A 22,450-nucleotide genomic window follows, 5' to 3' on the forward strand; every position below is an offset into this window, starting at 1 on the left:
GCAGCCAATGGTGGGCGAGCAGGGGAGGGACCTGACGCAGCAGGTTTCTTCTCCCGCCTGCACTAGTTCTAGGGTTTGCCTGCGGTTCAGCTGTTGTTGGTGTAGAGTCGCGCCCGTCTGAGCAGCCGCAATGTATAGGAATGACAAGTTCGAAGAGCTGTATGTATATGTATAGGGGAGCTCCAGAAAGCTTGTACTATACGCCCGGTACTGAAGTCCTCTTTGGTACTTGGCACTGTCCTGATGTGGGCACTGCCATACACATCACACACTGACCACATCACATGCCCGATTGACTAATTGATTTGTCGCACTCACATGCTGGTTCTGTATTAAAGGTTTCAGAACTGATCTTATTATATCAAGAAATAGAGTGTTTAAAAATCTACAGATTAGCCAGAGGCGCTCAGGCTAGGTCAGCTGAGCGCCTCTCTGCTCCACCCACATAATGTATGCAAGCAGCCTGGGTGTGTGTTCTCACCTGCAGTTTTTCAGATGCAGTCTTTGTATAAATGAGAAGTAGCGCATCTCCATTGTGTGTTCTCATGATTATGATCCATACCTTATTTTGGACCCCTCGCCACTCCTCAGAGTAATGGAGCAGGCGGCCGCGCATGACCATTCTGCTCCATTAATCTCTATGGAGCTGATGGATATTGGTAAATGCAGCACTTGGCAATTTCCGTTTGCTCTATAGAGATTAATTGAGCAGAACGGTCATGCATGGCTGTCTGCTCCATTAGTCTGAGGAGTGGCGAGGGGTCCGTGTTTTCATGTTCTGCGGGGGTCTCAGCACCGTGGATAGGGCCTAACTTATTTTTGTTGGAAAACCCCTTTAATGGTCTACATTCAGTCAATCTGATGGTAGATGCGCTGTATAGTAGCTACATACAGATGTGCATACACGTGATGCAGTATGATCTATAGATTCAGACACCATGGCTGTCATAATGACCTCATAAGTCTTTTAGAGCAGACTAATCAGACCTCCGCTTTTATTTTCCCACAGCTGTTTATAAAATTAAAGCTGAGCTCTCATTGGTTTCCATGGGCAACTAGACCATTTTTACCTCAGAAACTCAATGATAAATCCCCCCCAATGTGTATATATACGTTCTGTGTTGAGGGTGAGTGGACTAGCAGATTAGCAGAAATTGTAGCAAAACGCGTCCACAACCTGCAGCTGTAATTCTGCGTTATTGTAGATGTGCACTGAGCTAATGAGATTATATATCTATAGCATTATAAATATTACCAGACGTTACTATGCTCTTGCGCTATGCAATACTTTACCGGAATATCCAGGTGTGTGGACACCTCTCAGGGAGCGCTGCCATTATCTACTACTATGTATATTATCATGTCTGTGTGTGGTACATAAGAGACCCCGTCCTACTGTAGTCACTAGTTCCTTCCAGGTACAAGATCCAGTATACAGAGGAGGTGAGAGGTTGTAGCTCTATAATGAAATGGGAGCCTGCAGCTGGAAAACTGCAATTAGGGCACTTATGTTACAGTATATATTGAGTATGAGGCCCCTTCCACACTAGCGAGTGTGATGCGATGAACTCGCATCACACTCGCAACGCAAGCTGCCGGGAACGCACGGCCCGAACGCTGCACCGCGGGAGTGAACTGACATGCTGAGTTCACTCCCGCGGTGCAGCGTTCGGGCCATGCGTTCCCGGCAGCTTGCGTTGCGAGTGTGATGCGAGTTCATCGCATCACACTCGCTAGTGTGGAAGGGGCCTTAGGGTGGTGACACACATGACGTTTTTGGGCCATTTTTCGTTTCAGATTGTAAAAAATGCATGCGTTTTTGACAGGTTTGACCTATTCTCTTAATTCAAACTGGTCAAAAACGTTTTTTACAATCTGAAAACTTACTAACTAAAAACGGCCTAAAAACGCCATGTGTGTCATCACCCTTAGCCGAGTTTTTCAGCACAACTTAGGCTGGTAGCGCTAAACACTAACGCAAAACACAGGCGGCTCGTTCCGCAGGTGTTTCCATAGAAACGCCAATGCGATCGGGCCGAGGCCCTGCCCGGTGGGCGCAGCTTTGTCTGCGTTTGCAAGCGCAGACAAAGCGCTACGTGTGGCACCAGCCTTAGGTTGATGCCTTACATGGCGGTTTGAACCCCTTTTTGGTCCGTCTTTAAGCAGACCTTTAAAAAACGCATGAGTTTTTTGAAAGCTCAGCCGTTTTTGACAGGTTTTACCAATTATCTCAATTAAAACTGGTCAAAAACGCACGCTTTTTTTAACGGACTGCTTAAAAACAGACCAAAAACTGGTTCTAAACGCCGTGTGTCGCATCACCCTTATCTTCTGATAAAGCCCTACTCGGCTCATACTTGCATTGCACTCTGACCCATTGTAATCAATGGGCTTTTTCAGACTTGCTTTTTTTTGTCATGCACACACGCGTGTTTAAATCTCGGCATGCTCTACTTTGCAAGTCACGCGGGTGAAAAACTCACCATACAAGTCTATGGAGATGCATCAAAAACGCATCGCACTCTGAGACACACGCAAGTGCAATGCAAGTGCGCGTGAAAAACTGAGACACTGAACAAACTCTGGCTGAAAACTTATTGAACTCTGATGAAAAATGTCAGTTTTTCACTGGCCAAACCCTGATCGCACCCTGATCAAACTCTGACGTGATCTGCAACGCAAGTGTGGAAGGGGCCTTATACAAATCTTGTAACAATTAGATGACTGCTCAAGTAGAACAAGTGTAGTCCTGACACTCAGTCTGTCTGTCTGTGCTCCTAGCATGTGTGCATACAAGGACTGTTACATCTGCACATTAACCCTTTTTTTCACTCCCCACCATCAAAAATCTATAACTTTTTTTTTTACACATAAAGAGCTGTGTGGCGGCTTGTTTTCTGTGTAACAAACTGCACTTCATAGTGATGGTAATTTTTCTTCCATGCCGTGTACTGGGAAGCAGTACAGTGAAATCGGTGAAAAATCGCGTTTGCACCGTTTTTCTTGTGGGCTTGGACTTTACGGCTGTCTACATGTCTACTTTATTCTTTGGGTCGTTACGATTACGGGGATACCAAATTTCTATAGGTTTTATTACAGATTTTTATTACAGGTTTTTTTTTACAGATTTTGCCATCTTATGGCGCTAATAACTTTTTCATATTTTGGTGTACGGAGCTGTGGGTGGTGTCATTTTTTGAGACTTCTGATGAAGTTTTCCATGCTAGCATTTTAGGGCTGTACAACCTTCTGATCTGTTTTTAATGAATTTTTTATAATTTTCATAATGGAAAAAAAAAGTGGCAAATGGCAAATTTGGGCGCTATTTTCCTTTTAAACGCAGTTATTATATTTTTATAGATCAGCCATTTTCGGACGCGGCGATACTTGATGTGTTTATGATTTTTACTGTTTATTTATATTTATATCTGTTCTAAGGAAAGGGGGGTGATTTGAATTTTTAGGGGGGGTTTTTTTTAGCTTTTTTTAAAAATTTTTTTATTTTTACTTTTACTATTTTTCAGACTCCCTAGGGTTTTTCAGACTCCCTAGGGTACTTTAACTCTAGGTTGTCTGATTGATCCTAAATATGGGGATTTTCATCCTCATTCATTACAATGTGCAATATGCACAATCCAGACAGCCTCGGGTCTTCAGAAGGCTGTGCTAGTACTGATCGCGGGTGTTACCGGTAAGTCTTTGCTGTGATATGACTTACCGGCTATGGAGAGGGCTCATCCCGTGAGCCCTCTCCATGCACCCGCAGCCGACCCCTGACATGCTATTAAGTCACGGGACGGCTAACATCTAACCAAAATGAACTGTGGCTTAAAGTGGTGTAGTAAACCTACATAGAAGCTGTTACTAGGATTCTGCTTTTAATGTGTTAATTCGGCTTATACTCGAGCCAATACGTAATCCCTTTTTTTGTGGTAATATACTTATACTTGAGTATATACGGTATCTAGAAGACAGCAATTAGGGCACTTCTAGTATCTAGAAGACAGGGGGTAGGGGATTTCTTTGACTAATTACTATATATTCATGGGGTCACCGGGCATATAGGCTTGTGCCATGTTTAACTCTTGTCTTCTAACCAAAGGATAGGTGATAAGTGTGATCGCTAGGACCCCCGGAGTCACAAAAAGCAAGGTCCCATCTAGGTACATGATAAAACAACAAGTCTAGAATGCGTCGTGCATCTCCATTCAATGCCGTAAACTGGCAAGCACATCTCCAGCTTTCTTACAGACATTGGAGAGCATTTATCAAGAACATTGTTGATGCCCTCTTACTCCAGGGAGTTCTTCCCTGAATAAAGACTGGCGGGAAATTACTAAATGCGGTGGAGCCTTATGCCACTGCCTTTTCTCCACTCGCACCGGTTCTACTCTATTGCGCAAATAAAGTAGAAAACTATGCAAATCAGTGCTTTAGTCTTTTAATAGTTTTTTATTCAGTAAGCTTTTTCTCATTTATATTACAGACAGGATTATAATAGAACATAACTTCCTATAGAAAACACCATCAGTACATCTACTACAGACCAGACAATTATCTGTACCAAGCATGCCTAGAAAACGATGCCAATGCCTATAGCAAATTGTGTTAACTGCCATGGTGAAAATGCTTTGAAAATGAAATGCTAAGAATCCTGTGACGGTTTTCTTAGAATTTTTCCCTCTTTATCTTCTGTGATCCAGTCCCACATTTGGTTCTAGGTTTCGGTCACATCACATTGGAATTCAGTATTGTATGGATACAGAGGTCACATTCCGGACAGTTCCAGTGGTTAGCTGCTGCCGATGTTCAGGGTGTTTCCCCAGTGATGTAACGTTTCTTATTTGGAGAGTTACATAAATGGGGACAGAGGTCGCATAAACGCCTCTACAAGGCTTGTACAAGCAATATTACTCCTTCAAAAAAGCATCATGCGAATAAATTAGCTCATAATAAATCTCGTCAGTCCTGTCCATGCTTTCAGCCTCTTCATGTTCGTTTACTGCTGTAATTTGCAGCCCCTGTGGAAGGTAATGTAACAGGAACCCAGTAATTCTTTTCAGGCTGCTGATGCTCCAGTCACATGACCTCTAGCGCTGCTGCTGATTGTCCATAAGGCACAGTTACATCAGTAGAATCAGGCTACGAGTGACGGGGAACCTATACAATCAGTGCCCTTTCACAAAGCCTTGCCCACCAATGGGGGGGGGGATCTGGTGATGTCACTAATGTCATCACTGGGATTCCTGGACCAGAAGGGTTTTGTAGGCAAGGAGGATTGATTGATATTTGGTTCCCCAATTAAAAGGTAAAGAATAAAAATGGAAAGAGATAACCCTAAGTTAAAAACAAAAAAAATGGAATCACATGAAAAAATGGAACCCAGCATGTGCTGTCAGCCACTGCCTGGACTGGTGGGGGTCTCTGGCATCAGCCACTGCCTGGTCTGGTGGGGGTCTGCGGCGTCAGCCACTGCCTGGGCTGTTGGGGGTCTGCGGCGTCAGCCACTGCCTGTGCTGTTGGGGGTCTGCGGCGTCAGCCACTGCCTGTGCTGTTGGGGGTCTGCGGCGTCAGCCACTGCCTGTGCTGTTGGGGGTCTGCGGCGTCAGCCACTGCCTGGGCTGTTGGGGGTCTGCGGCGTCAGCCACTGCCTGGGCTGTTGGGGGTCTGCGGCGTCAGCCACTGCCTGGGCTGTTGGGGGTCTGCGGCGTCAGCCACTGCCTGGGCTGTTGGGGGTCTGCGGCGTCAGCCACTGCCTGGGCTGTTGGGGGTCTGCGGCGTCAGCCACTGCCTGGGCTGTTGGGGGTCTGCGGCGTCAGCCACTGCCTGGGCTGTTGGGGGTCTGCGGCGTCAGCCACTGCCTGGGCTGTTGGGGGTCTGCGGCGTCAGCCACTGCCTGGGCTGTTGGGGGTCTGCGGCGTCAGCCACTGCCTGGGCTGGTGGGGGTCTGCGGCGTCAGCCACTGCCTGGGCTGGTGGGGGTCTGCGGCGTCAGCCACTGCCTGGTATGGTAAGCAGTTTATCATGCTTGATTTCGATGGTAGATTTCCTTTAACCCCTTACTAACATTACATCACATGCCGGCTGTGAGTGTACGGAGAGGGCTCACGAACTGAGCCCTCTCTATACAAGGTGGACGTTTGCTGTCACTGATCTTGGGTGTTCACCTTGTAAATGCCTCTGGCAAATGACACCTCCCACAGCTCCGTACAATGAAGCGGGAGAAGATGGCAAAATGCACAGGTGGAAAAAAGTTTAATGTATGATGCACTATTTTTACAATTGCCTAAATAAGCACTGAAACACAGGACAGTTATGATGTATATACCTATGGAGTATTTGTATTTATTAAAATATCATACTGCTCCTCGGCTAGAAATACTCCCTCAGCAGGAGGGAGCAGGATGGAAAAATGCAGCCTGCCTGCTCTTTCCCCTCTATGCTTCCTGCTGGATGCAACATATTCTGTGCATACAAAATAAGGCGGCCTGTCTGCCAGTATATGCTTATCGATAAGTCGAGGTTAACTCAATAACATTAAACAATTAAGAGAACTTGTGTCCAGAGGTGAAGGGGGTGACAAATGTGAAATTACCATATATGTGATATTACGCAATGACTTTGGTTCCTGCTGTGCCGGATCAGACATTAACTCCGAAAGTTGCCATACAAAAGTTGAAATAATTGTAATTCCGTGTACACTGTTTGTTTGTTTTTTTTTCTCCCCAATATCCAAAATGACAGGACCCGGGTATTGTACTGTTTCTCATTTTTATTTCAGAAAATAGATATATACATATACAGTATATCACCTTTCCCCAATATGTTTATTGTGAGATCTATATGTCCCCTGTAACAATTAATGAATATATCTCTGCAGAGAAGTGATTTTTATTTTTTTTACTTATTATTGTTTAGGTATCAGTCATTAATACAGAAACAGGTAAAGCAGCCACTCAAGCAGCCACTACAAAATGTGAGTATCCAAGAAAGATCTTACAGGCCTGTAGAATATGAAATCTTCAAGAGAACTTCAGTAGCCTCAATCCAGATTGTGTCAGAAACCATAATAATGGGCAGTCAGCCCTCTGCCAAGCTCACCTATAGTCTAAAGAGAGAGGGCACAGTGATTGGAGCCACCGCGAGTGAACAGATCGCCACATCTATATGTGAAAGTGAAGATATTCTGCTTGTAAAAGAAGAGCTGCATCAAGAAAGTAGCTTGGTATATTCTGGACTCCGTAGCAACAACATGACATGTGCACAGTCACTCGGTCGGGATGACCATGAGTCCGAGTGCTCCATTTCTCAGTATACCTGTGAGGCCACTGATGGCTATCAATCTGGTGAATCCAAAATGAGCGATGTCCAACGTTTGTGCAAAGACTGCAAAATTCTTTACAAGAAAGTGAGAAAATGGAAGCAACCCGACATCATTGAAGATCCACATAATACAGGTTGGTCTGAATGAGTTCATTTTGTTTGTCTACAGCTGACCATACATATTTGAACCCTATGGACTTACAGCTATGTCGTACCTGCCACAGTCTTCTTGTGTTTAAATTGTGTATAACAAAACAATGGGCATGTTAAATTTGCCTAATTCTTGGCTACACCAATAATAATAATCTTTATATAGCGCCATTCCATAGCGCTTTACAAATCATAGGGGACATGTACAAATAAAATACTACATTACAAAGCGTCATATGAAACAGTTGGAGTGAGGTCCCTGCTCACAAGAGCTTACAGGCTATGTTGATGAAGGGGGGGGGCGTAAGAAGTAAAAGACCTCACTGACCTCTGGTGAAGATCTCTGGATGCTAAAAAGTTTAGTCCCTGGCTGCATTGATTAACTTTAAGGTCTCTGCAATTATGATTAACCCCAAATTTTTATAATCTAACTGTCACAGGGACCAAAAAATATTTGTCTAAAGTTGCACTTAAAAAAATATACCAATGCCAACTTGCATACAAATTCAACTTCAGAACAAACCTATAGAACCTATCCTCTTTGTAACCCAGGGACTACCTGTAGTCATACATTTTTGCCATGGCATTGCGACAATAAAAATATTGGTTCTGAATGTGGACATAGTATAAAAGACCGTTTGGTGCCTAGCCTTAAATGGGCCTCAATATAAGGTTCTGGGGGGAACCACAAGGTTTCCTTAAAGGGCACCTACCACCACAAATCTACCTATAAAGGCATGCGCAGACGGCAGGATCGCCGGACGAGGGCGCGCAGCTACGCGGAGCTGCGCGCCGAAGATGGGTGAGTAGGAGGGGTAAAGTGGCTACCGGGGCGTGGAGTAGCCGCCTCGTGTAACCTCAGATGCGGCTACTCCACGCCCCAGTAGCCGCATAAGTAAATTTGAATATAGGGATAATAAAAGTTATCAAAAAAGTGTGGGGACGTGAGGATTAGCCCTTAAAAGGGCTATCCTCACGTCCCATTGATCCACCTACCACCCAATCTACCTTTATAGATAGATTTGTGGTGGTAGGTTCCCTTTAAGCACTGTGCGCTGTGCCGAAGCGAATAAACTGTAGATAATGTGCACAATGGACCTATAAGACATGGCTCTAAATTCAGCATATTGTCACTACCTAAGGTGGCGACACTATCCCTTCAATGACCAATGTGTCACATATCCAAAATATACATGCAGTCTCTGGGTTAAAAACAAGATAGTTTCTGTCGAGTTGGTTCTTAAGTCGAATTTGTATTCAGAAGAGGAATATTTGTAATTGTGTCTCCAGCCATATATATTTTTTTGTCCCTGTGACAATTGGATTTTGAAAATTTTTGGATTGTCAAGAGAACAAGGAGTAACAATAAAGCTCCATTGCAGACACCTGTGATAACTTTTGCCCAAGGTAAATAAAAGTAAAATAAAATTCCGTAAATTACAGGCACCCAGACAGCTTTACCAGAGGTCACAATGGGCAAAATTGTCTAACAAGGAGGCGTTTATAAGTCCGGTGTCACCAGGTTTTACCCCACTAAACTACTAGCTCCCTCAGGAAGGGTATGACATGTCTTTTATAGTCTTTCTTCTTTTATGTGATGTCTTGCCTATTTAGCTATAAAAAAAAAAATAAAATCTCCCCCCAAGGCAGGCAAATATGACTCTTCTTAATTTTTACATGAGATGAGTCAAATTTAATGCTTGCTGGGGTAGTTTCACTTCAGAAGCCCATATTTTTTGTTCTGTAATACAATGAAGAAACATGAAGAAGAAAAATCTCCTTTTTCAGGTCACATCCAGCTTATGATTTTGTGAGCCACAGAATGGGAGCTGCAAATAAAGATCCATTTCCTTCCTATTGTGTAACTGCCTGTATGTCCAGTTCTGTAGCTCACAGAACTATAAGGTATAACAGAACCAAAGACATGGGGTTTTGAAGTGACAATAACCGTGCAACCTCTAATCTTGACTCGTCTCATATTTACCTGACTTAGGGGGAGATTTTTGTTATATATGTAAACATGTAGAATTTCACATAAGAGGGAATTTGGACAAGACATTTCATGCCCTACTTGAGGGGACTAGTATTTTAGTGGGGTAAAAACTGTTGACAGGTTCCCTTTGAGTCGGTGCCTACCAATATTCTGAATGCACTTACTGTTTTATGACTTGCTTACAGATGTATGTACTGCTACACAGATTCAGGGCCACTTTTCCTTCTAGCCCATGCGGTTGCGGAGATATCATTCCCAGTTTCTGACCATTGTAATCAGTGTTTGGTCAGAGAGGAGGGGCTGGAGGCGTGTGTTAAGATAATAGTCTCTCATACTGTCCAATCAGTGGCAGGCAATGTCAGAAGCTATTATGAATATTGAGCTTTGAGTTTTTCATCTAATGGCTGTGTTTACACACATTTTGCTAATATTCTGTTGACATTGTGTTTACATAATCAAAATGTATTGGCAGTTTTGCTTGCGGTTGCATTTACGCAGCATTTGCGCCATAGTTATGCAACGTTTGTGTTACACTTGTGCGCCGATTGTGTCACGGTTATGCTTGCTGAGTGTTTGCGTCACGGTTACACTTGCGAGCGTTTGCGCCATGGTTACGCTTATGCTGCATTCGCATCACGGTTACGCTTGTGCAGTGTTTGCGGCATGGTTATACTTGCGCGGCGCTTGCGGCATGTTAAGCGCCGTGTGTTACACGGTTACACTTATGCAGCACGTCTAAGCTTATTCCGCGTTTGCGTCATGTTTATGCTTACGCAACGTTTCCCTCACGTTTGTGCTTATGCTGAGTTTGCGTCACTCTTACGCTAACAAAGCGCTTGCATCACTTTTCCGTGGCAATTATGACATGTTTACACTTATGCTGCATTTAAGTTCCGCTTACAGAGCGCTTGCATTATGGTTATTCTTACACATCGTTTGCGTCACGGTTACGCTTACACTGCATTTGTGTCACGGTTACGCTTACACTGCATTTGTGTCACGGTTGCGCTACGCTGCATTTGCGGCACACTTCCACCTATGTGCCATTTGCCTCATGTTTATGTTTGCATTTATGTGTATGCACCATTTGTGGCGCTTTTACGTGTATGCAGTGTTAGGGGTGCATTTACTCATATGCAGGTTTTCCATTTATGTTGAATTTGCGGTGTGTTTAAGCTCGTGGGGTATTTGCATTTGCATCACATTTATGCTTGCATAGCATTTGCGTTTATGTCGAGTTTGACTTGTGTTTTTGCTTATGTAAACGCCGCTTGCATTTACGGCGCATTTACACTTCCACAGAAATTACATCTCACCACTGAGAATGGGACTCATTTACTAAGGGTTCGCGGGTGTCCCAACGATTTCTGTTTTGCGCTGTATTTAACAGGGGATTTTAGCACACGCTATCTGATTTTGGCGCACCGCCGCGGCTTGCACTTGATACAGATTGGGGGGCGGGCCGTCGGACAACCCAACGGATTCGCACTACGCGCGGGATTTAACATTTCGAATTGTGTTGCAAGACGCTCACTTACAAGCACTGGGAAGAAGAAAGTGAACTCCAGTGGACCTCAGCGGGGAAGCGACGGATGCAGGACTTCATCTTCGTCGGATCGTCTGAATCGGGGATCGTGACAGGACCAGGTAAGTAAATTTGCCCCAGTATGAGAAAAGATCAGAACCCCGGCCCAGCTCCTCCTCTCTGACCAAACACAGATTATAATGGTCAGACCTTGAGACTAATAACTCCACAACCGTGGGGGGCTAGAAGGAAAATTCAAAGTGCCCCTGAATCTATGTAGCAGCCCCTACAGAATGGTATATAATCTCCATATAAGTGAAGTAGTGAAAGGTCCTCTTTAAACTTGACGTCATTTGTGTATTTTAGACCCAAGGGCCTGGTGTAGTAAATCCTGGATATTTGTAAATCATATTACAGCAAGAGGATCCAAAAAAAAAAGGTGAAATAACAAAAAAATGTGTTTTCAATATAATTTTGTGATTTGTTTAAAGGTAACCTACCACCACCATTCTACCTATAAAGGTAGATTGGGTGGTAGGTGGATGAATGGGACGTGAGGGTAGCCCTTTTTTGGGCTAATCCTCCCCTCCCAGCTATCTTTTATTAAACTTTAATAAGTGGGTATGTACATTTTTTTAAGTGGCTACTGGGTCGTGGAGTAGATGGACATGAGGCTACACGTCGTGGCTACTCCACGCCCCAGTAGCCTCTATTCTCCGCCTACCATTTCTACAGTCTGCAGCAAGTGATCTTAGATGTCCTACAGTCCTATAGATTATTGTCCAGTGGAATAGACCATAGGGGCAGTGGCTCACCATTCTGCTTGTTTCCGGCCATTCTGAGTATTAGGATACATTCAGCTCGATGTGGCAGTAAATTGTTCCCATTCTGGCTTTTAGGATAAAGCCACTGCTGTACGAATGGTTGTTCATGTAATAACTGGACTGCTAGAGCGGGAAGTGCTCTCAATTCTCAGTACAAGTGGAGGTACCTGTGTGTGCCCTATGTTTTGTTTATGGTAACGATTTTTAAAAATTTAATTTTAGAAGTTTACAAAATGTTTTGGAGAGTTTAAGAAACATGCAGATTTCAAGATCCTTTCCAGCTACAAGGACATGCTGCCGACTACACTTATTTTTGAAGAGGTAAAGAGATTGTACAAATGTATAACTGTTTTACATTGCTCTGATGAATAGAGCCTCTGGCAATTACAATGATAACTAGATCATGCTGCTGGCTTTTTCCTAGCCCGAGATCCAGCCTGATATGTCTATAAGCCCTACTTGTAAAATCCTCTTGAGTTTCTTCTGAATTGAGCACTTTCCGGTTGTGACATCAGCTAAGGGCCCTGAGGCCTTAGCAGATTCCCTAGCTTCCCATAATGCTGTGTGCTTTCACATGCATTAGCACAAACAGCCCAGGCAGTCAGGATCTCAAGCGGAAGTCCCTTCCCAGCGTTACTGCTGTAATGACATATACAGATCAGGGCAAGGAAAAGACTCAGGTCTATTCACAGAAAAAAACCTGGAGCAGAAACGGGAGAGGAAACCACAGTATAAGCCTAGATTGTAAGGACTAGTCACTGTGTTAAACAACTTCTTTTGTTGGGAAATAAGGAAGCAAAACAAACATTTGGTGCCTTATGATCCTACTTTTTAACCCTTTTAAAGGGAACCTGTCACCAGGAGACCCATTTTTAGCACTCCCCTAGTCCCCACAGAGCATAGTACATACACTGCCAAAGAGTTTTTGTATTAAAAAAAAAATAGGTTTTGCAGAAAAAAAGATATTTATATAGTGACTTCATGTGCACCGCGAAGTCAAGTGCTGGGTGTTTTCATATATTTGAAAAGGTCACATGGAGGAGCGGTTTCCCAATGGTGGAGAAGAGAACTGCTCCTCTATAGCCACTCCCAGGGGATGTTTTCCTTTCTCTGCTATCCTTAAAGTCACCTCTCAGTATTAGGACCTTTCTCGCTGTGGCCTGGTCCAGAGAAGTGTTTTTCCTTAAGGTGTATCCATCCCCATTCCCTGCAACAACAAAAGATGCAAAACTTGTGCCCATGTTCTATCATCAAGCACAGTCCACATCCCCAATACACAACAGGAGTATTAAATCCTGGGCACATTATCCTGTATATCCTCCAATGTTGTGTACATGATACTGTGCATGAGGTGTCACAAAAATAATATATACATTCGGGAGACTCAACAAAAACTACAGAGCAGGATGAATTCTCGACACATCATAAGCGAGGGGATGGATACATCTGTGGGGAAACCCTTTTCTAGACCAGGCCACAACGAGAAGGATTTAAAAGTCCTTATACTGAAAGGTGACTTTAAGATTTTTGATTTAAGATGTCATGATTTAGGATGATGGGCGATCCTCGGGTTAGAGAGCCCTGGCAGGCGAGTTAAATGCCATGATCGGAGACCACTCAAACCATGGGTGCTACTGGCTACAGCTGACATCCAGTGTATCCCGATGCTGGCTTTGTTCTGATCTCGAACTGAGCTGGCATCAGCTCTGCGTCATATATATCGGACGCAAAGTGTTAAATGGTTAAATAATTTTGCATCATGCATTAAACAACAATGGCTACTTGTTCAAAAGAGTATATGCTCTTCTGCAAGGAGAGAAAGTATGTCTGCATCAATGGTGGATTAAAGGGGTTGTCGACTTTCAGCAAATAATTGATATTTTTCCTAGCACCTCCACAACGGCACTGACAGGAGGGATTCCCTAGGGACAGGAAACTACGTGGAACAGAATAAAAGGGAGGTCCATCCCCTCGTTCCCCAGTTGTTTCCAGTCCCTCAGGATATGTGGAATGCTGCTCCGAAGATGCTGTGGCATCCGGAGGGCTGTGCAGCTAGTCTCCTAGCTGTAAGGCTCTCCTGGAGAGCAAGCTGGGGAAGACCAGGTGCCTCCGGGTTCCCTGGTAGGGTTTGTCGCGCGTGCGGCTTGCGCAGATATAGAGGATGGCAGGCAGCTTCCTCTCCGCTTTACTTCCGGCTTCCTGTCCATCATATGACACAATGGACCAATCAGTGTCGAAGAGAGGGGTCAGAGCTTAGCAAGTTTGGCGACAAATTTTAAATTTAAGTAACTTCAGGATGCCGAGTGAGTGCTAATATCTTTAGCTTTATGGGCGCCATGGAGTCAGAACCTTGTGGATCTGTGGAACACTTCGATGCCCCTGCCCAGGTATGGACATACCTCAGATAGTGCTTATGACCATGGTCGGCTTGGGGCTGGAATTTGGGGTGATCTTTTCCTTATAGAATGCATAGCCCATTAAGGGGCCAATTCTTAAAGACATGGTCTTCTTTATAGCGATGGTGCTTGCTTAGTGTTGATCGGCAAAGACGCCGGCGGCACTAAAAACATGGCGCCTGGGCACCGCCATTTTTCTTGAGATCGTCGCTCCCCCCGAACGTCATCGGGGGAGGCGATCAGTTGCCATGGCAGCATGGTTTCTGAAGATTCGTTACAGTGAGCCAGTGACTCATTGTTATGAATCCTATGCAAAAACTCCATATTCTGTGATACAGTAGTATTGCAGTATATTGTAGGAACGATCAGTCCATCTAGAGTTAAAGTACTCTAGATGGTCTAAGAAATAGTGAAGGGGAAAAAAGTTTAAAAAATTTATAAAATATTAAAAATTCACCCCCCTTTCCCTAGAACTGATAGAAAACATAATAAACAGTAAAAATCACAAACACATTGCCGCGTCCCAAAATGTCAGATCTATCAAAATATAAAAACAGTTATTGCTGGCAGTGACCTTCATAACGGAAAATGGCGCCCAAATGTCTGAAACACGCTTTTTACACCATTTTAGAAGACATAAATGTAATAAGTGTCACACAGTCCTCAAAATGATAGCAATGAAAACGGCTCATTTCGCTATAAAATGACACATCACACAGCTCCGTACACCAAAGTATGAAAAAGTTATTAGCGTCAGAAGATGGCAAAAAAAATGTTTTTCTTTTTGTACACATGTACATAAGCGTGTTTTGTACACATTCGTTTAATTTTTAAAAATGTATTAAAACGCAATAAAACCTATATAAATTTGCTATTACCGTGATCTTACCGAACCAAAGAATAAAGCTGAGATATTATTTGGAGCACACAGTGAAAGTCGTAAAAACTGAGCCCACAAGAACGTGTGCTTTGTTTTAAAAAATGTTTCCACATTTGGAATTTTTTTTCCAGCTTCCCAGTACACGGCATGGAATAATAAATAACATCATGGAAAACTAAAATTTGTTACTCACAAAATAAGCCCTTACACATGCTATATTAGAAACACTGAGTCAAGCATTGAACAATACAACGCTGACAAAATAATTGAGGCAGTAAGAATGACTATGGATCCCATGTCCGTTCAGGATCGCATGTTCAGAGGTCTGGGGGAAAAGAAAACACAAGTTACCCGATACACTCTAACATAGTTGTTCTTATTCATAAAGAGTGGAGAGATCCAAAGAGGAAACCTCTGTAACAGAGAACTTTAAGAGGAAATACCCAATAGCGGAATCCGAGTCTAAGACTTGGAGCAAAATCTTGAAGGTAGATGCTCCGATTGCCGGTATATTAAAAAAACACTCCCCTTTGAAGACGCAGGCTTACTCGGATCCGATGGACAGAAAATCAGAAGCATTACTAAAAAGGACATGGGAGACTTCCATGGCCATGCTCAGGCCGGCAATAGCAGCAACATGCACATCAAGATCAATGAGTTGCTGTTTGGAAAAATTAGAAGTACATCTGGTATCAGGCACGCCAAGAGAGGAAATTTTGGCATCTCTGCCACTACTTAAAAGAGCAGCTAATTACATGGCTGATGCATCTGCAGATTTGGTGAAGTTTTCAGCCAGAGCAGCCGGGTTGTCGAACTCGGCAAGACGATGTACTTGGATGCGAATCTGGTTAGGGGACACAGAATCCAAAGACAAATTATTAGGCATACCTTGCAAAGGTGATCGACTGTTTGGGTCTAGCTTGGATGATATCCTTGAGAAGGCGTCAGAAAGGAAGAAAAAGTTTTCCTCAGGAGAAAAAATTCTACCAGCAGAGGACCATCCTTTTGGGCTCAAAGAAAGCTTCACCCGGAAGAAAAGAAGAAAGAACATTTTAACAGGTTCCAACATTACAAAAACAGAGGTAAAAACATTTTTGTCAACAGGAACCAACTTAACAAGTCCTCCTCCCAGTGACACCAGCTGTCCGGTCTGGGGCAGACTAATGCATTTTGTGGAAGCTTGGGCGAAGATATCTTCATTGCCATGGATATTGGATCTCATAAGAAACGGATACCAATTGGAATTTCAGAGCCAACCTCCGCAGGATCATTTTCAGATAATCTTGAAAGAACTAAAGAAACTTTTAAGCAAACAAGTTATCACAAGGGTACCTTTAACTCGAGAAAAATGAGGATCTTATTCACCCATGTTCCTTCGGAGGAAACCGAATGGAACTTTTCGTTCCATCATAAATCTGAGGAAGCTGAATTCTTACCTTTCATACAAAAGGTTCAAGATGGAGACGGTCAAGACAGCAACTCTATTGCAAAAGGATATCTTTGTGATCACAGTGGACTTAGAGGATGGATGCATATTACCATGTGCCTATTCACCAATCATACCAACAATTCCTCAGGTTAGCAAGATACATGTACAGCACCCTTCAACACTTTCAGTTAAGGGCTTTTGGATTGTGCATGGCACCGAGCATCTACACCAAGGTAATGGCGGAAGTGACAGGCTTTTTACACCAGAGAGGCATAAAGGTGATCCTGTACCTGAGCAACTTTCTTCTGACTGCAAATTCAGAATCTCAACTTTAACAGAACCTAGCATTTACTTTATCTAGGGTGGAAATTAAACAACATAAACTTGAGTTTAATTCCCAGCCAGCAAAAGTGCTTCCTGGATAACCAGAGACAGATGTCTTTCCTGCCGGAGGAAAAAATAACGTTGAAACCCGAAAGATTATATGCAGTGAATCAGAAGCTATCTGTAGCCTCTTCCAATGTCCGAGAACTCTTGGCAATTAGAAAAAAGTCGTGGAGGTGTTATTGCCAAAATTTCGGTGCAAGCCTGTGAAAATCCTGACGGACAATGCCACATCAGTACTTGGACTTGGCGTACTTGGACTTGGACAAACAGGGAGGAACCAGTGGACCACAGAAGGTGTCAGAGCAAATATTCAAATGGGCAGAAGCAATTATCCTCTCCTTTTCCGAGGTGCACTTGAAAGGGAAGCTGAACATCAAGGTGGATTATTTCAGCAGAGTAACTAGAAAAAAGGAAGTATGGGCTCCCTCTCCAGAGATTTTCTTCCTCATAATGAAGAAATGAGGAAGTTCGATAATAGACCTACTTGCCACAAGGCAGAATGCACAGGTGTCAACATTTTTCTCCCTGCACAAAGACGACAACCCAAAGGGAATAGATGCTCTAACGAAGAGGTGCCTCAGGGCCTTCTATATGCTTTCCCCCTTTCTCATTAATTCCAAGGATGATTCAGAAACTTTCTCAGACAATGGCTAAAGTGATCTTTATAACAGCAAACTGGACCATGTGGGCCTGGTTTCCCATTCTGTTGAAACCTTCCAGTGGTGGAAGACCTGCTAACCCAAGGCCCTCTACATAATCCAGACATTTACCACCTACAACTCACGGCATGGATGCTGAAAGGTTCATGCTAAAAAGGAAAGGCCTGTCAAAACCGGTGATGGGCTCTTCTTCAAAGCCGGAAGGAAGACACATAAAAATGTACAGTATCTGTGGGTATGGAATACCTTTTCGAACCTCTAGGAAAGTCTACAAATACCCCTAACATAGTGACTATTTTGGACTTTTTACAAAAAGACCTTGAGCACAAGCACCCTTAAAGCACAAGTATTGGCTCTCATTGGCTTTTTTTTTATTTTTTACATCAAACTAGCAGATAACCCTTGGATCAGGAGATTCGTAAAAGCTTCTCAAAGAATTTGATCATATGTGCATCCGACTGTTCCCTGTTGGGACCTATCCATGGTGCTAGCAGCATTAACAAAAGAACCCTTTGAACCTATATCAGACATTTCTCTGAAACGCCTGAAATTGAAAACTTCATTTCTTCTAGCTATAACCACCACCAGAAGAGTGGGGGAAATGCAGGCTATCTCGTGCAATCCACCATACTTAGAGATATTTTGAAGACAAAATTTCTTTTCTTCATCATCCCGCGGTTTCTTCCTAAAGTTGAATCTAGATACCATCAACAGCAATCAATTACTCTTCCCTCATTTTGTGCTACTTCTAGGTCCAGCAAAGAAGAATAATTCCACTGTCTGTACGTAATAAGATGTGTGCTGTTTAACTTGGAGGACACTTTCATAAGTCAGTAACACTTATTGATCCAGTGTCGAGGGGAAAATAAGGGGTCCAGTGTTAGCAAATCCACTATAGCCAGGTGGATTAAATCTGTGATTTCCACTTGCTACACTCTTGAAGGAAAGCTCAAGAGCAGTCTCCATCTCATGGGCAGAAAGAGCATCTGCTTCAAAAGAGCAGATCTGCAAGGCTGCTACGTGGAAAAACCCTCAAACCTTTTTTTGTCATTATAAATTAGATGTGGGTTCAGACCCACATCTAGCATTTTGGCAGGAAGGTGCTCTCAGCTGTAGACCCGCCCTGAGTAGATTACTCCTATTTTATCCTCCTGTCAGTGCCTGTCAGAGATGTTAGGAAAAGATGAAAATTATTCTTACCTGTAATTAGATTTTCTGTAACCTCCATAACGGCATGGCGTTTTCCCATCCCGAATTTCTTTCTTTTTGATTTTATTTTATTTTTTTTTCTTTCAAATTTTATTATAAAGTCGGGTACTCTGATATTAACTGGGGACCAAGGAGAGGGACCTCCCTTTCTGTTCCACGTTGTTTCCTGTCCCTGGAAGATCCAATTACCGGTAAGAGTAAAGTTATACAATTTTCTAATATATTCTATATAGTCAATAGAAAGCCTCTATGTTTGCTTCCAGTCTGATTACTTATCACATGGCTCGGATTACTTTCTGTGATTGTAACAGCTCGTGCACCAGCGAATCCATGACCATGGACAGATTTCTATCAACTGGAAGATAACACAGAAGCTTTCTATAGCAGGACAACAAGCAGAGATCTAGAAAACCGAGGAATTGATACAGAAAGTATATTGGAAAATTTTATAGCTTTTCCTGACACAAGCAATATCAATGGTTTGCTGAATGTGGATAACCCCTTTAAGTACACTATAGGCCTAGGGTCGTTTCCAAGCTTGAACTTCACCACCCTATTACCACACCTGCCTGGTCCACTTTTCAGGGTTGAGGGGCACATTTACTCAGGGTAACCATGAAGAATATAGGAACCCCAAAGAGCTGGCTACTGTTACAAGTGATAATTTGGGTGTTGGGGTGGCAAAAGCCCTCTGTGCAAAACTTTATGTTTTGTTACTACTACTTTCTAGCAATGGTGGACAAGGTTTAGCCATCCAGCAATTTGAACATTTACATTTGACATAGGTTCCAATTTCTGAAAACAGGACCACATGTTCACACCTTGAGGCATCTGATGCAAGCAAAGAATAAACTTCTTAACAACGTGTGACAATAATTACCGTTTATATTTGAGTATAAGCCGAGTTTTTCAGCACAAAAAATGTGCTGGAAAACCCTAACTTGGCTTATACTCGGGTCTATTTAAAAAAAAAGTGTACTCGCCTTCCGACGCTCCCTCTTCTGTCCAGTGATGTTCAGGCGCCCCCTCTCTCGAGCTGTACAATGCTTTCGCTCGAGCTGTGACGTCAGCGGCTCATTGACGTTTTAGTTTGTGCGCCGCCATTCTCACACACTGTGATGTCAACGAGCCGCTGACGTCACAGCTCGAGCAATGGCACCGCACGGAGAGAGGGAGCCGGGGCATCGAAGGACAGAAGAGGATGGCCCGGGGTGCGTCAGAAGGTGAGTACTCCTTCTTTTTTTTTTTTCTTCTTTCTTATAGGCTGGGCAAGGGCTGTATACAAGGGACAGGGGGCTGCTGGGGGGGGGGACATGTGTTGCAGATTATATATTCAGGGGGCAAAGGCTGCAGGCTATATACTGGGGACAGGCTGGGACCAATGCATTTCCTATACTCGGCTTATACTCAAGTCTATATATATATTTTTTATATTTTCCAGTTTTTGTGTTAAAATTTAGGTACCTTGGCTTATAACTGGGTGGACTTATACTTGAGCATATACGGTGTACATCACATGTCTTTTAAGCAAGTGTATAGCGGCCCCTGGGCGGGTTTTGGTTGCATTATGCAAGGGTCTAAAGTCCTTAAGTGCTTGGTATGATGGCACTGCCATCTTGGATCCAACCCTCCCGGACATCATTGGAGGATGTCAGCCAGTTGCTATGACAGTCAGAACTTTTGCCGAGGGTTGCATGGCTGTCTCTAACAGATCCTGTGATTTTACAATATACTGCCATACAGTAGTATGACGGTATATTGTATAAGTGATCAGACCCTCTAGGCTTAGAAATACAGCAAAAAAAAAACCCCTAAAAGTTCAAATTTCCTCCCTTTCACTTGATAACAAATAAATAAACATGTAAGGTATTGCCATGTCCAAAAATTACTAATCTATTAAAACGTTATTACAGTGAACCCAGTAATGGAAAATAGTGGCCAAATCGCCACTTTTCTGCCCATCTCACAACACAGAATAAGTTGAATAATATGTGATCAAAATGTTGTACAGTCCCAAAATAAAAGTTATTGGCATCAGAATATGGCAAAACAAATAAGGTTTTTTTTAACAAATGGGTTTATTCTTTTAAAAAAATCTATTAAAAAACTAATAAAACCTATATAAATCTGATATCCCCAACCCAAAGAATATAGTAGAGGTGTTATTTAGGGCGCACAGCAAAACCTGTAAAAAGCCCACAAGAATATGGTGCATGTGCATTTTGCATACAATTCACAAAAGACATGGACTTGGTAAATCTTCATCATATTTCCACCCAAATGTGTCACAACTGATTGTTAACCAACTGGATAATTATCCTTATTGTTTAATTATCTCACCAACCTTGTTTATGGAAACATATGGGTTGGCCTACATTTATGTCATTCATACTCAAATCACATTGTTATTCTGTCTTTAGAAATATTCTCACTTCTAAAGAAGAACAGAAGAGATTGTTACTTGAAAATCAAGGTGGAAGGAAGCGAAAAAATAGAACCCATAATCGCAAAACTAGGATGAACAAGTCTAGGCCGAGCAACTATAGAGAAGAGTCTCAAACCGGCAAAAAAGGTCGCAAGTCATTCAGCTATGTGTTAGAGAGTCAGGAAGAAGATGCAGATCCTGAAATGAAAAGATTCAAGCTGGAAACTAATAACAGAATGAAATTACCTCTGAAACCTTGTGAATCAGAGAACCTCTCTACAGGTGGTGGTCTACATAAACCAGAAACCACAGCTACTGACCAGTCACCACTTGTTGGAAACAACGGGCATGATGCCACAGCACCAAGCATCTATTCAGTGCAGGCTGGAAGTTTTAGAGAGCAACTTGAGAAATTGAAAAAGGGATGTGTAAAAAGCGCTGTTGTAACTGAAAGCTAATAATGTAAGTTGGAACGTTATCTTTAATGTTTACTCTATCTATAAAACATTACAATTACTACTTAATGTAGGTGTAGAGCGATATGTAATATGCTAAAATATAAAATGTTAAAAAAAACTTTGATCATATTGTGAGTTTTTTGGAGAGAAAATCTATTCATCTGTTCACCTAATTTCTCTGCAGGAAGTCCCATGATATCACGTAAAATTTCACTTTCTGGATATAAGTATATATATATATATATATATATCTCTCCAGAAGGGAAATTTCACGTGCTATAGGGAAACCTATTTGAAATTTGGTCTTTTAAAAGGGGTGGTGTGCTCATAGTGTGGCAGCTTCAATAGAGTATTATGGGGGGAAATAACAGACCCTGAAATCTGTTTTTTAGGGCGGTGGTATTTTAGAGAGATTAAACTATACAACTGAAACACATCCTCCTCCACAAGAACCACACGATGAACAGAAGGCGGCTGTGGGTTCCCCATAAGCAGATGAGGGCTAAATACTAAATAAAACCCAGACAATAACAAGTAGCTTCCCAGGATGCCATGTCTGAAGGGTCTATCCAAAGCAGGGTTAAAGCAAGGCATCCAGTGTAATGCAGATCCTCTTCTCCAGCAGTATTAGCCAGTTCATTTTGGCAGTGAATTCAGCCCTGGTTGTGAATTCCATGATTGACCAGTGCATGACAATTAATTTATGAGGTCCATATATAACATACAACCACTCCGATTGCCTGGCACTCCACATATCCCAATATGCACATGAAAGGAGAGGGCACAATATCAA

General features: G+C 42.8%; 1 protein-coding gene across 2 annotated transcripts; it reads left to right on the forward strand.

Annotated features, from left to right (window-relative positions):
• Positions 1–5: 5 nt before the first annotated feature.
• Positions 6–21,769, forward strand: LOC140075399 (uncharacterized). 2 transcript variants are annotated; one of them, XM_072121230.1, is made up of 5 exons: positions 6–159; positions 6,918–7,456; positions 11,357–11,429; positions 12,037–12,135; positions 21,195–21,768. In XM_072121230.1, the coding sequence occupies exons 1-5, from the start codon at positions 131–133 to the stop codon at positions 21,655–21,657; spliced, it is 1,203 nt and encodes a 400-aa protein (XP_071977331.1). In that variant the 5' UTR covers positions 6–130; the 3' UTR covers positions 21,658–21,768. The 2 variants fall into 2 exon arrangements, with proteins under 2 accessions (XP_071977331.1, XP_071977330.1); XM_072121229.1 differs by lacking the exon at positions 6–159 and adding an exon at positions 4,132–4,224 and having other exon boundaries at positions 21,195–21,769.
• The last annotated feature ends 681 nt before the right edge of the window (positions 21,770–22,450 follow it).

The sequence above is a fragment of the Engystomops pustulosus genome, chromosome 8 (genome assembly GCF_040894005.1).
Source record: "Engystomops pustulosus chromosome 8, aEngPut4.maternal, whole genome shotgun sequence".
Taxonomy (NCBI): domain Eukaryota; kingdom Metazoa; phylum Chordata; class Amphibia; order Anura; family Leptodactylidae; genus Engystomops; species Engystomops pustulosus.